This window comes from Tamandua tetradactyla, chromosome 2 (assembly GCF_023851605.1).
Source record: "Tamandua tetradactyla isolate mTamTet1 chromosome 2, mTamTet1.pri, whole genome shotgun sequence".
Lineage (NCBI taxonomy): Eukaryota > Metazoa > Chordata > Mammalia > Pilosa > Myrmecophagidae > Tamandua > Tamandua tetradactyla.
Genome location: NC_135328.1, coordinates 178,566,091 through 178,582,739, shown reverse-complemented (window position 1 = coordinate 178,582,739; position 16,649 = coordinate 178,566,091). Strand labels below are relative to the sequence as shown.

The window sequence follows — 16,649 nt, the reverse complement described above, 5'->3', positions numbered from 1 at the left end:
ATAGCTGTGTAATATTCCATCATATATATATATAGCACAGCTGGTTTAGCCACTCATCACTTGATGGAATTTGGGCTGTTTACATTTCTTGGCAATGAGAAATAACGCTGCTATAAACATTGGTGTACAAATGTCCGTTTGTATCCTTGCCCTCAGGTCCCCTGAATATATACCTAGGAAAGCCACTGTTGGATCATATGACAATTCTATACTTAACTTCCTAAGGAACCACCAAACTGCCTTCCAGAATAGTCATACTATTTTACATTTCCACCAATAGTGGATATGTGTGCCTCTTTCTCCATATTCTCTCCAGCACTTGTCATTTTCTGTTTTTTCTTTCTTTTTCTTTTTGACAACGGACATTCTAGTGGATGTCAGATGATATCTCACTATGGTTTTGAATTGCATTTCCCTAACAGCCAGAGAAGCTGAACATCTTTTCATGTGCCTTATAGCCACTTCTATTTCCTCTTCTGAAAAATGTCTCTTCATGTCTTTTGCCCATTTTTTAATTGGATTATTTGTCTTTTTTGTTGTCAAGTTGAAGAATCTCTTCATATATCCTGGATACTAAACCCTTATCTGATATGTGGTTTCTAAATATTGTCTCCCATTGCCTAGGCTGCCTTTCTACTTTCTTGATAAAGTCCTTTGATGCATAAAAGTGTTTAATTTTGACGAGTTCCCATCCATTTCTTTTTTCAATGCTCAAGCTTTGGGTATAAGGTGTAGGAAACCACTGCCTATTATAAGATTTATAAGATATTTCCCTAAATTTTCTTCTAAACGTTTCATGGTCTTAGCTCTAGCGTTAAGGTTTTGACCCATTTTGAGTTAAGTTCTGTATAGGGTATGAGATATGGTTCCTCTTTCATACTTTTGCATACGGATATTCAGTTCTCCAAGCACTATTTATTTTATTTTATTTTTTTATTAATTAAAAAAAATTAACTAACACAACATTTAGAAATCATTCCATTCTACATATACAATCAGTAATTCTTAATATCATCACATAGATGCATATTCATCATTTCTTAGTACATTTGCATCAATTTAGAAAAAGCAGAAAGACAACAGAAAAAGAAATAAAACGATAATAGAGAGAAAAAAATTTAAAAAATAAAAAATAAAAAAATAAAAAAACTATACCTCAGATGCAGCTTCATTCAGTGTTTTAACATAATTACATTACAATTAGGTAGTATTGTGCAGTCCATTTCTGAGTTTTTGTATCAATTCTTGTTGCACAGTCTGTATCCCTTCAGCTCCAATTACCCATTATCTTACCCTATTTCTATCTCCTGATGGTCTCTGTTATCAATGACATATTCCAAGTTTATTCTCTAATGTCGGTTCACATCAGTGGGATCATCCAGTATTTGTCCTTTAGTTTTTGGCTAGTCTCACTCAGCATAATGTTCCCTAGGTCCATCCATGTTATTACATGCTTCATAAGTTTATTCTGCCTTAAAGCTGTATAATATTCCATCGTATGTATATACCACAGTTTGTTTAGCCACTCGTCTGTTGATGGACATTTTGGCTGTTTCCATCTCTTTGCAATTGTAAATAATGCTGCTATAAACATTGGTGTGCAAATGTCCGTTTGTGTCTTTGCCCTTAAGTCCTCTGAGTAGATACCTAGCAATGGTATTGCTGGGTCGTATGGCAATTCTATATTCAGCTTTTTGAGGAACCGCCAAACTGCCTTCCACAGTGGTTGCACCTTTTGACATTCCCACCAACAGTGGATAAGTGTGCCTCTTTCTCCGCATCCTCTCCAGGACTTGTCATTTTCTGTTTTGTTGATAATGGCCATTCTGGTGGGTGTGAGATGATATCTCATTGTGGTTTTGATTTGCATTTCTCTAATGGCCAGGGACATTGAGCATCTCTTCATGTGCCTTTTGGCCATTTGTATTTCCTCTTCTGAGAGGTGTCTGTTCAAGTCTTTTTCCCATTTTGTAATTGGGTTGGCTGTCTTTTTGTTGTTGACTTGAACAATCTCTTTATAAATTCTGGATACTAGACCTTTATCTGATATGTCGTTTCCAAATATTGTCTCCCATTGTGTAGGCTGTCTTTCTACTTTCTTGATGAAGTTCTTTGATGCACAAAAGTGTTTAATTTTGAGGAGCTCCCATTTCTTTCTTTCTTTCTTCAGTGCTCTTGCTTTAGGTATAAGGTCCATAAAACTGCCTCCAATTGTAGGATTCATAAGATATCTCCCTACATTTTCCTCTAACTGTTTTATGGTCGTAGACCTAATGTTTAGATCTTTGATCCATTTTGAGTTAACTTTTGTATAGGGTGTGAGATATGGGTCCTCTTTCATTCTTTTGCATATGGATATCCAGTTCTCTAGGCACCATTTATTGAAGAGACTGTTCTGTCCCAGGTGAGTTAGCTTGACTGCCTTATCAAAGATCAAATGTCCATAGATGAGAGGGTCTATATCTGAGCACTCTATTCGATTCCATTGGTCGATATATCTATCTTTATGCCAGTACTATGCTGTTTTGACCACTGTGACTTCATAATATGCCTTAAAGTCAGGCAGCGTGAGACCTCCAGCTTCGTTTTTCTTCCTCAAGATACTTTTAGCAATTCGGGGCACCCTGCCCTTCCAGATAAATTTGCTTATTGGTTTTTCTATTTCTGAAAAATAAGTTGTTGGGATTTTGATTGGTATTGCATTGAATCTGTATATCAATTTAGGTAGAATTGACATCTTAAGTATATTTAGTCTTCCAATCCATGAGCACGGTATGCCCTTCCATCTATTTAGGTCTTCTGTGATTTCTTTTAACAGTTTTTTTGTAGTTTTCTTTGTATAGGTCTTTTGTCTCTTTAGTTAAATTTATTCCTAAGTATTTTATTTTTTTAGTTGCAATTGTAAATGGAATTCGTTTCTTGATTTCCCCCTCAGCTTATTCATTGTTAGTGTATAGAAACACTACAGATTTTTGAATGTTGATCTTATAACCTGCTACTTTGCTGTACTCATTTATTAGCTGTAGTAGTTTTGCTGTGGATTTTTCAGGGTTTTCGACGTATAGTATCATACCATCTGCAAACAGTGATAGTTTTATTTCTTCCTTTCCAATGTTGATGCCTTGTATTTCTTTTTCTTGTCTAACTGCTCTGGCTATAACCTCTAACACGATGTTGAATAACAGTGGTGATAATGGACATCCTTGTCTTGTTCCTGATCTTAGGGGAAAGTTTTCAATTTTTCCCCATTGAGGATGATATTAGCTGTGGGTTTTTCATATATTCCCTCTATCATTTTAAGGAGGTTCCCTTGTATTCCTATCCTCTGAAGTGTTTTCAACAGGAAAGGATGTCGAATCTTGTCAAATGCCTTCTCTGCATCAATTGAGATGATCATGTGATTTTTTTGCTTTGATTTGTTGATATGGTGTATTATATTAATTGATTTTCTTATGTTGAACCATCCTTGCATACCTGGGATGAATCCTACTTGGTCATGATGTATAATTCTTTTAATGTGTTGCTGGATTCAATTTGCTAGAATTTTGTTGAGGATTTTTGCATCTATATTCATTAGAGAAATTGGTTTGTAGTTTCCTTTTTTTGCAATATCTTTGCCTGGTTTTGGTATGAGGGTGATGTTGGCTTCATAGAATGAATTAGGTAGCTTTCCCTCCATTTCAAATTTTTTGAAGAGTTTGAGCAGAGTTGGTACTAATTCTTTCTGGAATGTTTGGTAGAATTCACATGTGAAGCCGTCTGGTCCTGGACTTTTCTTTTTGGGAAGCTTTTGAATGAGTGATTCGATTTCTTTACTTGTGATTGGTTTGTTGAGGTCATCTATTTCTTCTTGAGTCAGAGTTGGTTGTTCATGCCTTTCTAGGAACTTGTCCATTTCATCTACATTGTTGTATTTATTAGCATAAAGTTGTTCATAGTATCCTGTTATTACCTCCTTTATTTCTGTGAGGTCAGTGGTTATGTCTCCTCTTCCATTTCTGATCTTATTTATTTGCGTCCTCTCTTTTCTTCTTTTTGTCAATCTTGCTAAGGGCCCTTCAATCTTGTTGATTTTCTCATAGAACCAACTTCTGGTCTTATTGATTTTCTCTATTGTTTTCATGTTCTCAATTTCATTAATTTCTGCTCTAATCTTTGTTATTTCCTTCCTTTGCTTGCTTTGGGGTTAGTTTGCTGTTCTTTCTCCAGTTCTTCCAAGTGGACAGTTAATTTCCAAATTTTTGCCCTTTCTTCTTTTTTGATATAGGCATTTAGGGCAACAAATTTCCCTCTTAGCACTGCCTTTGCTGCGTCCCACAGATTTTGATATGTTGTGTTTTCATTTTCATTCACCTCGAGATATTTACTAATTTCTCTTGTAATTTCTTCCTTGACCCACTGGTTGTTTAAGAGTGTGTTGTTGAACCTCCATGTATTTGTGAATTTTCTGGCAATCTGCCTATTATTGATTTCCAACTTCATTCTTTTATGATCTGAGAAAGAGTTGTGTATGATTTCAATCTTTTTAAATTTGTTGAGAGTTGCTTTGTGACCCAGCATATGGTCTATGTTTGAGAATGATCCATGAGCACTTGAGAAAAAGGTGTATCCTGCTGTTGTGGGGTGTAATGTCCTATAAATGTCTGTTAAGTCTAGCTCATTTATTGTAATATTCAAATTCTCTGTTTCTTTACTGATCCTCTGTCTAGATGTTCTGTCCATTGATGACAGTGGGAAATCGAAGTCTCCAACTATTATGGTACATGTGTCTATTTCCCTTTTCAGCATTTGCAGTGTATTCCTCACGTATTTTGGGGCATTCTGATTCGGTGCATAAATATTTATGATTGTTATGTCTTCTTGTTGAATTGTTCCTTTTATTAGTAGATAGTATCCTTCTTTGTCTCTTTTAACTGTCTTACATTTGAAGTCTAATTTGTTGGATATTAGTATAGCTACTCCTGCTCTTTTCTGGTTGTTATTTGCATGAAATATCTTTTCCCAACCTTTCACTTTCAACCTATGTTTATCTTTGGGTTGAAGATGTGTTTCCTGTAGACAGCATATAGAAGGATCCTGTTTTTTAATCCATTTTGCCAGTCTATGTCTTTTGATTGGGGAATTCAGTCCATTAACATTTAGTGTTATTACTGTTTGGGTAATATTTTCCTCTACCATTTTGCCTTTTGTATTATATATATCATATCTAATTTTCCTTCTTTCTACACTCTTCTCCACACCTCTCTCTTCTGTCTTTTCGTATCTGACTCTAGTGCGCCCTTTAGTATTTCTTGCAGAGCTGGTCTCTTGGTCACAAATTCTCTCAGTGACTTTTTGTCTGAAAATGTTTTAATTTCTCCCTCATTTTTGAAGGACAATTTTGCTGGATATAGAATTCTTGGTTGGCAGTTTTTCTCTTTTAGTAATTTAAATATATCATCCCACTGTTCTTGCTTCCATGGTTTCTGCTGAGAAATCTACACATAGTCTGATTGGGTTTCCCTTGTATATGATGGATTGTTTTTCTCTTGCTGCTTTCAAGATCCTCTCTGTCTCTTTGACCTCTGACATTCTAACTAGTAAGTGTCTTGGAGAACGCCTATTTGGATCTATTCTCTTTGGGGTGCGCTGCACTTCTTGGATCTGTCATTTTTAGGTCTTTCATAAGAGTTGGGAAATTTTCAGTGATAATTTCTTCCATTAGTTTTTCTCTTCCTTTTCCCTTCTCTTCTCCTTCTGGGACACCCACAACATGTATATTTGTGCGCTTCATATTATCATTCAATTCCCTGAGCCCCTGCTCAAATTTTTCCATTCTTTTCCCTATAATTTCTGTTTCTTTTTGGATTTCAGATGTTCCATCCTCCAGTTCACTAATTCTAACCTCTGTCTCTTGAAATCTACCATTGTAGGTTTCCATTGTTTTTTTCATCTCTTCTACTGTATCTTTCATCCCCATAAGTTCTGTGATTTGTTTTTTTAGACTTTCCATTTCTTCTTTTTGTTCATCCCTTGCCTTCTTCATGTCCTCCCTCAATTTATTGATTTGGTTTTTGAAGAGGTTTTCCATTTCTGTACGTATATTCAGAATTAGTTGTCTCAGCTCCTGTATCTCATTTGAGCTATTGGTTTGTTCCTTTGACTAGGCCATATCTTCAATTTTCCTGGTGTGATTTGTTATTTTTTGCTGGCATCTGGAATTTTAATCAGATTTCCCTGAGTGTGAGACCCAGCAGGTTGAAAGACTTTCCTGTGAAGTCTCTGGGCTCTGTTTTTCTTATCCTGTCCAGTATGTGGCGCTTGTCTGTCTGCGGGTCCCACCAGCAAAAGATGTTGTGGCTCCTTTAACTCTGAAAGGCTCTTCCTGCTGTGTGCGTGGTGGAGACAGAGGAAAGGCTGTAGGCCGGTTTTAATGGCTTCAAATTGCGAAGTCCTGGGATCTGAATCCCCTGAGAGAGGGACTCCACCTGAGTTGCGTTTCACCCCTCCCGTGGGGAAGGGACATGTGGTAGAGAGCCCTGAAAGCAGCCTGTTTCTGTGTTTGGGGTAGTTGCACCTTGTGTAATCCCGGCGCTGAGCCCAGAGGCAACCGAGCCTCTGTAGAAACAGCCGCGGAAGGCTCTGTTTCGCCCCCGTTCCTCTTTTTCAGTTAGCCCAATAGGTGACTTCCGCCTTGATCAGTTTCGCCTGAGCTGGGGGCCTACTTCTAGTAGTCAAAATTTGTCCATTAACACCACTATTGGTGTTTGGTTGGGCTCAGTCCCCGCTACTGTTTGGAGACTCTTTCTTTTCCCTCCAGGTAGCTGCCTGTGGGGGAGGGGCCCTGGTCACTGGCCGCGGCTTGGGAAACTTGCGATCCGAGACCGGCTGCTGGACCAGGAAGCTGCCTGTGGGGGAGGGGCGCCAGTCGCCAGCCGCCGCGGCCTGGGAAACTCGCTGATCCGAGACTCCCAGCCTGTCCAGGAAGGAGGGAGGAAGGGGCGCCAGCCGCCAGCTGCCACGGCCCAGGGAAGCGCGCACCACTTGGGGAGCTCACCGGAGTGGATTCTCGCAGCCGGACCACTCCATCCAGACTGGTGTATGCTGTGTGTTCGGTCCCTGCCGTGGCCCCGGGAGCTGTTCTGCACTGTTTCTGGTTATTTAGTAGTTGTTCTGGAGGAGGAACTAAGACGCATGCACCTTACTAAGCCGCCATCTTGGCCCCTCTCCTCCAAGCCCTATTTATTGAAGAGCCTGCTCTGTCCCAGGTGGGTTAGCTTGACCAATAGCATTTAGGTCTTTGACCCATTTTGAGTTAATTTCTGTATAGGGTATAAGATATGGATCCTTTTTCATACCTTTGCATATGGATATCCAATTCTCCAAGCACTATTTATTAAGAGCCTGCTCTGTCCCAGGTGGGTTGGCTTGACCACCTTTCAAAGATCAATTGTCCATAGATGAGAGGATCTATTTCTGAACCCTCAATTTGATTCCATTGGTCAGTATATATATCTTTACGCCAGTACTATGCTGTTTTGACCACTGTAGCTTTTTAATATGCTTTAAAGTCAGGTAGTGTGAGACCTCCCACTTCATTTTCCTTTCTCAATATATTTTTAGCTATTTCAGGCACACTACCCTTGGAAATAAATCTGGCTATTGGTTTTTCTATTTCTGCAAAATAAGTTGCTGGGATTTTAATTGGTATGGCACTAAATCTAAAAATCAATTTTGGTAGAACTGACATCTTAACTATATTTAGTCTTCAATCTATAAATGTGGTACACCCTTCCATTTATTTAGGTCTTTGTTGATTTCTTTTAGCAATTTTTTGTAGTTTCCTATGTATAGGTCTTTGGTATCCTTCGTTAAATTTATTCCTAAATATTTTATTCTTTTGGTTGCTATTATAAATGGAATTTTTTTTCTTTATTTCTTCCCAGATTGCTCATTACTACTGTATAGAAACACTACTGATTTTTGGGTGTTGATCTTGTACACTGCCACTTTGCTGTAACCATTTATTAGCTCTAGCAGCTTTGCTTTAGTTTTTTTTTTTGGATTTTCAACATATAGTATCATATTATCTGTAAACCATGAGAATTTTCCTTCTAACTTTCCAATTTGGATGCCTCTTATTCCTTTTTCTTGTCTAATTGCTCTGGTTAGAACTTCCAGCACAATGTTGAATAACAATGGTGATAACGGACTTCCTTGTCTTGTTCTTCATCTTAGAGGGAAAGCTTTCAGTCTTTCCCTTTTGAGGATGATGTTAGCTGTCAGTTTTTCAAATATTTCCTTTATTATGCTGAGGAAGTTCTCTTGTATTCCAATCCTTTGAAGGGTTTTCATAAAAAAAGTATATTGAATTTTGTCAAATGTCTTTTCTCCATCAGTCAAGATGGTCATGTGGTTTTTCTGCTTTGATTTACCAATACAGTGTACTACATTTATTGATTTTCTCATGTTGAACCAGTCTTACATACCTGGAATAAATCCCACTTGGTCATGGTGTATAATTCTCTTAATATGCTCCTGGATTTGATTTGCAAGTATTCTGTTGAGGGCTTCACCATCTATATTCACTAAAGAGATTGGTCTGTAATTTTCTTTTCTGGTAGTATCTTTGTCTGACTTTGGTATTAGGTGATGTTTCCTTCACAGAATGAATTAGGTAGCTTTTCATCCTCTTCAATTTTTTGAAGAATATGAGCAGGATTGGTACTAATCTTTCTTGAATGTTTGGTAGAATTCACATATGAAGCCATCTAGTCATTCTGGGGAGCTTCCTGATGACTGATTCAATCTTTTTAGTTGTGATTGGTTTGTTAAGGTCATCTGTTCCTTCTTGTATCAGTATTGGTTGTTCATGCTTTTCTAGTAAGTTGTGCATTTCATCTACATTGTCCAGTTTATTAGCATACAGTTGCTCATAGTATCCTCTCGTTACCTCCTTTATTTTTGTGAGGTCAATGGTTATATACCTTCTTCTATTTATGATTTAGTTTATTTGCATCCTCTCTCCCTCTTTTTTTTTTTGCTAGCCTTGCTAAGGGTCCATCAGTTTTATCGATGTTCTCAAAGAACCAACTTCTAGTTTTTAAAATTTTCTGCACTGTTTTCATAGTCTCAATTTCATTTATTTCTGCTTTAATCTTCATCCTTTCTTTCATTCTGTTTGCTTTGTGCTTAGTTTGCTGTTCTCTCTCTAGTCCTAGGGAACATTTAATTCCTCGTTTTTGCTCTTTATTCTTTTTTAATATGGGCATTTAGGTAAAAAAATTTCCCTCTCGGCACTGCCTTTGTTGCATCCCATATATTTATGTACTTTAATATTTTTATTGTAAACCTTACCTATTGTAAACATACAAACATTCTTGATATACAAACATTCTATACAATCAGTGGCTCACAATATTATCGCACAGTTGTGTATTCAGTACCAAGATCATTTTTTTGAACATTTGCATCTCTCCAGCAAAAGAAAGAAAAAAAGAAAAAACTCATACATACCATACCCCTCACCCCTCCCTCTCATTGATCACTAGTATTTCAATCTACTTAATTTATTTTAACCTTTGTTCCCCCTTTTATTTGTTTAATTTTTATCCATATTTTTTACTCACCTGTCCATACTGTAGGTAAAAGGAGCATCAGACACAAGGTTTTCACAACCACACAGTCATATTATAAAAACTATATCATTATACAGTTATCTTGAAGAAACATGGCTACTGGACCAGTTCTACAGTTTCAGGTACTTCCCCTCTAGCCACTCTAATATACCCCAAACTAAAAAGGGAATATCTATATAATGTGTAAGAATAAACTCCAGGATAACCTCTCGACTCTGTTTGAAATCTCTCAGCCACTGACACTTTTACTTTGTCTCATTTCTTTTTTTCCCCTCTTGGTAGAGAAGGTTTCCTCAATCCCTTGATGCAAGTCCCAGCTCATCCCAGGATTTCTGTGCCATGCTGCCAGGGAGGTTTATACCCCTGGAAGTCATGTCCCATGTAGAGGGGGAGGGCAGTGAGTTCCCTTGTTGTGTCAGCTTAGAGAGAGAGGCCACATCTGAGCAACAAAAGAGGTTCTCTGGGGGTGACTCTTAGGTCTAATAAGTGGGTTTAGCCTGTCCTTTGCAGGGATAAGTTTCATAGGGGTGAACCCCAAGATTGAGGACTCAGCCTATTGATTTGGTTGCCCTCACTGCTTGCGAGAATATCAGGAATTCTCCAAATGGGAAAGTTGAATATTTCCCCCTTTCTCCTATTCCCCCAAGGGACTTTGCAAATACTTCTTTATTCACTATTCAAATCACTCTGTGCATCCCACATGCTTCTCTCTTTTTTTTTGCATGGGCAGGCACTGAGAATCGAACCTGGGTCTCTGGCATGGCAAGCAAGAATTCTGCCACTGAGCCACCATTGGTCTGCCCCATCCCATATGTTTTGATATGCTGTTTTCATTTTCATTTGCCTCGAGGTATTTACTGATTTCTCTTATAATTTCTTCCTTGAGCCACTGGTTGTTTAGCTTCCATATATTTGTGAATTTTCTGGCTCTCTGCCTGTTATTGATTTCCTACTTCATTGCATTATGATCCAAGAAAGTGTTTTGTATAATTTCAATCTTTTTAAGTGTATTGAGACTTGCTTTGTGCCCCACCATATGGCTTATCTTTGAGAATGATCCATGAGCACTTGAGAAAAATACGTATCCTGCTGTTGTTTGGTGTAATGTTCTGTAAATGTCTGTTAAGTCTAGTTCATTTATCATGTTATTCAAAAGTTGTTTCCTTATTGATCCTCTGTCTAGATGTTCTATCCATTGATGAGAACAGTGAACTGAAGTCTCCAACTAATACTATAGAGATGTCTACTTCTCCCTTCAGTATTGCCAGTTTTTGCCTCACATATTTTGGGGCACTCTCACTTGGCGTATAAATATTTATGATTGTTAACGTCTTCTTGATGAATATATAATGTCCTTCTTTGTCTCTTTTAATTGTTTTGCTTTGAAATTTAATTTGTTGGATATTAGTAAAATTACCCTCACTCTTTTCTGGTTGTTGTTTGCATGAAATATCTTTACCCAGTCTTTCACTTTCAATCTACTTTTGTCCTTGGGTCTAAAGTGAGTCTCTTGAAGACAGCACACAGATGGATTTTGTTTTTCAATCCATTCTGCCACTATGTCTTTTGATTGGGAAGTTGAATCCATCAACATTTAATGTTATTATTATAAAAGCAGTCTTTTGGATTTTATATGCCATATCTTATTTTTTTCTATTTACCTTTACTGATAGTCTCCATTTCTACACTCTTCTCCAGACCTCTCTCTCCTGTCTTCTCCTATATGCCTGTAGTGCTCCCTTTAGTATTTCTTGTAGAGCCATTTTCCTAGCAACAAACTTTCTTAGTGACTGTCTGAAAATATTTTAAACTCCTCCTCATTTTTGAAGGACAGTTTTGCTTTGTATAAATCTTGGTTGGCAGTTTTTTTTCTTTCAGAATCTTAAATATACCAAAACTTTCTCTTCTTGCCTCCATGGTTTCTGTTGAGAAATCTTCACATAGTCTTATTGAGTGTCCCTTGTATTTGATGGATTGCTTTTCACTTGCTGCTTTCAGAGTTCTCTCTTTGTCTTTGGTATTCGGCAATCTGATTAGTAGGTGTCTTGGAGTAGATCTATTTGGATCTATTCTATTTGGGGTACGCTGTCCTTCTTGGATCTGTAATTTTTTTTTACATGGGCAGGCATCGGGAATCGAACCTGGGTCCTCTGGGATGGCAGGTGAGCATTCTTGCCTGTTGAGCCACTGTGGCCCACCCTTGGATCTGTAATTTTAAGTCTTACATAAGAGATGGAAATTTTCAGATTATTTTCTCCATTGGTTTTTCTGCCTCCTTTTCCTTTTCATGTCCTTTTGGAATACCCACAACACAAATACTCATGCACTTATGTTGTCTTTCAATTCCATGAGGCCTTGTGTATATTTTTTCATTTTTTCCCTATTTGTTCTTTTGTATATAGGATTTCAGATGTCCTGTCCTCTAGTTCACAAATCCTTTATTCTGCCTCCTCAAATCTGCTATTGTAGATCTCCATCTCATCTATTGTGCCTTTTCATTCCCGTAAGTTCTGCCATTTGTTTTTTCAAACTTTTGAGTTCTTCTATATGTTCGCCCAATATCTTCTTTATATCCTTCATCTTCTTTACCATAAATTCTCTCAACTCACTGATTTGATTTTTGATGTGATTTTGTGTGTCTTTTAAACATCTTTATTTAGCTTTTTCATCTCCTGTATCTCATTTGAAATGCTGGCTTGTTCCTTTGACTGGGACATATCTTTATTTTTCCTAGTATGATTCAGTATTTTTTGCTGGCATCTAGGCATTTGATTTCCTTATTTAGTTTATTCTGGAACTTTTGTCTATTGCTGGTTGGCTTTGTTCTCTATCTGTTCTTTGGCATTCAGTTCAATTTATTCTAGACCTCTAGCTTATCTTCCACTTAACTGATCAAAATTTCTCAGCTCTTGTTTTTGTGGTTCTTGTCCTGTGTATATGGAACCTTTTCATGAGGGCAGTCTCCTCAGATATGATCTACACCAGTCAGGCTTTCCCAGACCAGACAGGCCCACATCTCAGGAGGAGTGTGTAATCCATGTCAAAATTCCCTGAAGGTGAGACCCAGCAGGTTGTCAGACTTTTCTATGAAGCCTCTACACTCTGTACTTTTTCTATTCTGCCCAGCATGTGGGGCTTGTCAGCCTTCAGCTTCCCATAAGCAGAAAGTAATGAGGGTTTAAGTTGCTTCTGTTTCCAGCCCCTAGGACCTGAACTCCCTGAATGAGGGCTGTTACTTGAGCTAGACATGCCCCCCCCCAAACTTTTCTTGGTGGGGATACACCCCTTAGGGAATTATTCCCATTCACCTGACTAGTTACTTTGTCTCTCAGTCAGACCTTAATTCCGCCCTTGCCTGGGGTAGTGCTGAAGCCTGAGAATGCTCACAGAGCTATCTAATGAGCTCAAGTTCATACAGTTTTCAGGCAATCAATTTCTAGAGCCTGTGTGCCTAACAATCATGCTATAGCACTAAGTCTCTATTTAAAAATCTAAAACCACCTCTAAACATAAATTATTAGACAATGTAGTGTCAGCCCACCAAACCCATATTTCAAAATCATCATAAGTCTATGTGGTCTTACAATATCCACTCATGAATCCAAACACAGCTCAGATTCATATTTTTAGAATTTAAACAACTAGGGCTTAATTGGACTTTCTCTTACCTGGGAGCAATAAGAGTTGCTTTTATAGACAGGCCTCTTATCCAATCAATCATTCATTCAGTAATATCTATTGAGTGCTTACCACCATGTGTCAGAACTGGGCCAGGTATTAGAGATAAAATGAACAAAACATACATCATTCTTGCCCTCGTGGAGTTTACAATCCAGTAGAGAGTAAATAAGAATGCAGACTGCTATATGTAAGCAAAGTGAGGATATAATTTTATATTTAAGGATCAAGGAAAGCTTCTCTCAGAAAATAAACTGATGGCTAAATTTAGATTATGCACTGGGGAGGGGGACATGCAGAACACTTCAGACACAAAACAACATGTATAAAGACCTGCAGCAAGAAAAAAAACGGATCAAAAAGTCAAAACACAAATTTGATCCTTTCCTCCTTAGTATCTGCATTTCCCACAAGTCTTCTTAAAAAAAAGTAACATGGGGGAGAAAGATGGCTCCTGAAACATTAGCCTTTAGCCATTCTGGCTATAAATCTGAAAGAACATCATTTGGGAACTAGGACCTCGGATATCCAGACTATTAAACAATTTCTGGGTAACAGGGGGCTGCTGGCTGTTCTAGCACACAACAGCAGCAAAAAGGCAGGTCAAACATACAATCTTAAGGCAAAAAAAATGGTTAGCACTGAAATGGATCACATTCCATGAGATGAACTTAAAACTCAATTATTTAGGTGAACCTCAGCTTTTAAATGTACAAAATATGGATACTGGGGAGTTTAAAATTTCCTGTTAAAATGAAATCTCTCTAAAACACTTCTCTGTCTCATCCTAACAATCTCTTGCTTAAAATTCCTCAACACTCCCCACTCTTTGGGAGACAAAATTCAAACTCTTCAGTTTGATCACTGTATCTTCTCCAGTCCATCTCTTCTTCTTGTCTCTCCCTCACTCACACTCTAGTTAAAGTAAGTTACTTTTTCAAAGAGGATATAGGAGCTAGTTTAACGAGACTTCCACTGGCCAAGATGTTACAATTGAAGCATCAAAATAATTTTTAATGGATGAGTAGATAAGTAATATTTATAATTTAAAGTAAAACTGTGAAAAGCTATGCATTTATAATGATATAACAAACAAAACTAATATGAAATGTACTAAAAAAATTTAATACAAAGAAAAGTTAGCATATATTTGATTTTTAAGTGATTATTATAAGCATCGGAGTATAGATAAAAAGAAATAAAATTATATTATAAAATGTTATGTGTTTTTAAGTTATGGATATCTAGTTTCTACCTGCATACCTAGAAAAGGGAGCTGTGAGTAAACCAGCCAGTTTCACAAAATTAGAAACTCTATCAAGAACAAAAGGATTGATTAGGAAAGATCTGATCAGTATGAGAATGACACATAACAAAGTGGAAAGGGGATCCAAGAATTAATGTGCACCAGTGATCCACCTGAACACAGAGAGCAAGTAGAAAGAAGTCTCAATGCTATATTCCAAAATAATAAAATAGCCAAATTTTCTAAAGAAGAAAACTAAAAAATAAAGACTAGATTATTCATATTCTAGGAAGGAAAGCTCTAGGTGGATCAACTAATAGTAAGATACTAGTAAGCCATACATAGTTTCCAATAATTGTGACAGGCTAGGCCAATGTATAATAAAGACAGAATAGTGGTTTACATAATGAGGCTAAGCAAAACATGAACACATCATTCCAGGGAAAAACTCCATGGAGTAAAACACTAAAACTATATAATGAGTGTCATTAAAAAAGCTTTTGGTCATATTCAGTCATAAATAAAGTAGACCAGTAGACCAGCCACAGAATCAGTGGCTTAGGGTCAGACATTTTGGGAGAAGCCATCAGGTACCATGACTCAACCAGAAATGAACAGGTCAATAACCAAATTCTGTAACTTTAGCTGAACTGAAATCTTATTCTCCTTTTTAAAACTGGTCTGGTAAGATTATTATAACTTTAGGAATATTAAAAAGAGAAGAAAAAATTGCTACAGAATCCTAGGAAAACAACAAACAACACTTTAATTCTATGAAGGCAAGCATGGTAACTATGGTGGCATTTGTTGGCTATTTAGGGTTACTAGAGTTATTTAAGAGAATCAACCATACTAAATTTGTAATAGTAATTTAAATCATTGAAAGGTATCTAATTAAATTTGTGATCAAAGTTTAAATATTTTTAAAACTTTGATTTTAAATTAGACTTTTTGTCTCTTAGAGACATGCAGTAAAGTATTTGAGCCTTAAACACCATGCAAATAATCTTGAGTATTCCTCACCACATATAAATAAGCCTCTTTAAATCAAGTATTGTCTCTTACTTGACTTTATGTCATCAACCTCTAGCACAGTGCCAGGGTATGTATCAGATTATCAATAAATGTTTGTTAAATGAAAGCATAAACAAAAATAATTACTGTAAAAATGCAGCAATGAGATAAATCAAACTCCAGTTTTTCTTACCTGCTTTTTTTTTTTCCTTTTTGACCTGGAGCTGGTTCTAAGCCATCCTGGCCTTTTCTCATTAACATGGCAAGTGATGCATCATGAGCTCTGAATAGATCCACAACCTCATGTAAGGCAACATCTGTTATCAGATCACAGCTCAAGACCAGCACATCAGTCTGTCAAAGGGAGAGGGGAATAATCAAAAGGACAGTAGACCATACAAATCATCACAGGATAAACTTATGACAGCTTAGATGCCAACACAAACTAGACAAGGGTTTAAAATCTTTTAAAAGCAGCAAGCAAGACAAGTTTAAAAAAATGGGATTTGTTCTAATAGAATCATACTGGGGAAGAATTTGTAATTTTTACCTTCCCTTTGTGGGTCTTATTGGGCATTCTCTGAGGATCACTGGAACCCTGGATTCTAAGGAACAGTCTGACCACCACCACACTGCTTATTTCTATGACTACAGAATTAATGGTCTTATATTTATACATTCCTTTAATTTTTAAAAGCATTTTCACAAAGTTTGATCATTCAATATGGCTCCGAAATACTGTAGGATAGTGACTTAGCTAAAGTACTAGGAAATAACAGGATGAATATAGCACTCTTTCCTTTGGGAACTCAGTTTAGCTAATAAACACAATTATAATACAATCTCAAGTATGTACAAAGCACTTATTTTATCTTTATAACAATTTCACAGAGCTTGGGTTGTTAGTATTATTCACCCACACTTTTATGGATAAGAACAGTGAAGCCTACCTACCACAGTGTCTGGCACCCTGAAGGCATTTAATAACTGCTTAACAAATGAATGCATAAATCAAGGAAGGAAAAGTTTTTTCTCACAGTGATGGGTTTTCTGATTACAATTCTAGTAATTCAGATTAATGATAATAATAAGTA

The 16,649-nt window shown here is 37.0% G+C and overlaps 1 protein-coding gene across 1 annotated transcript in view; it reads right to left on the bottom strand.

Moving 5' to 3' along the window:
* Positions 1 to 16,649, bottom strand: part of EIF2B3 (eukaryotic translation initiation factor 2B subunit gamma) — a 210,471-nt gene that overhangs the window by 133,962 nt on the left and 59,860 nt on the right. The window contains exon 4 of the mRNA XM_077149870.1: positions 15,754 to 15,909. Within this exon, the coding sequence (XP_077005985.1) occupies positions 15,754 to 15,909 (156 nt within the window). The remainder of the gene's footprint in view (positions 1 to 15,753; positions 15,910 to 16,649) is intronic.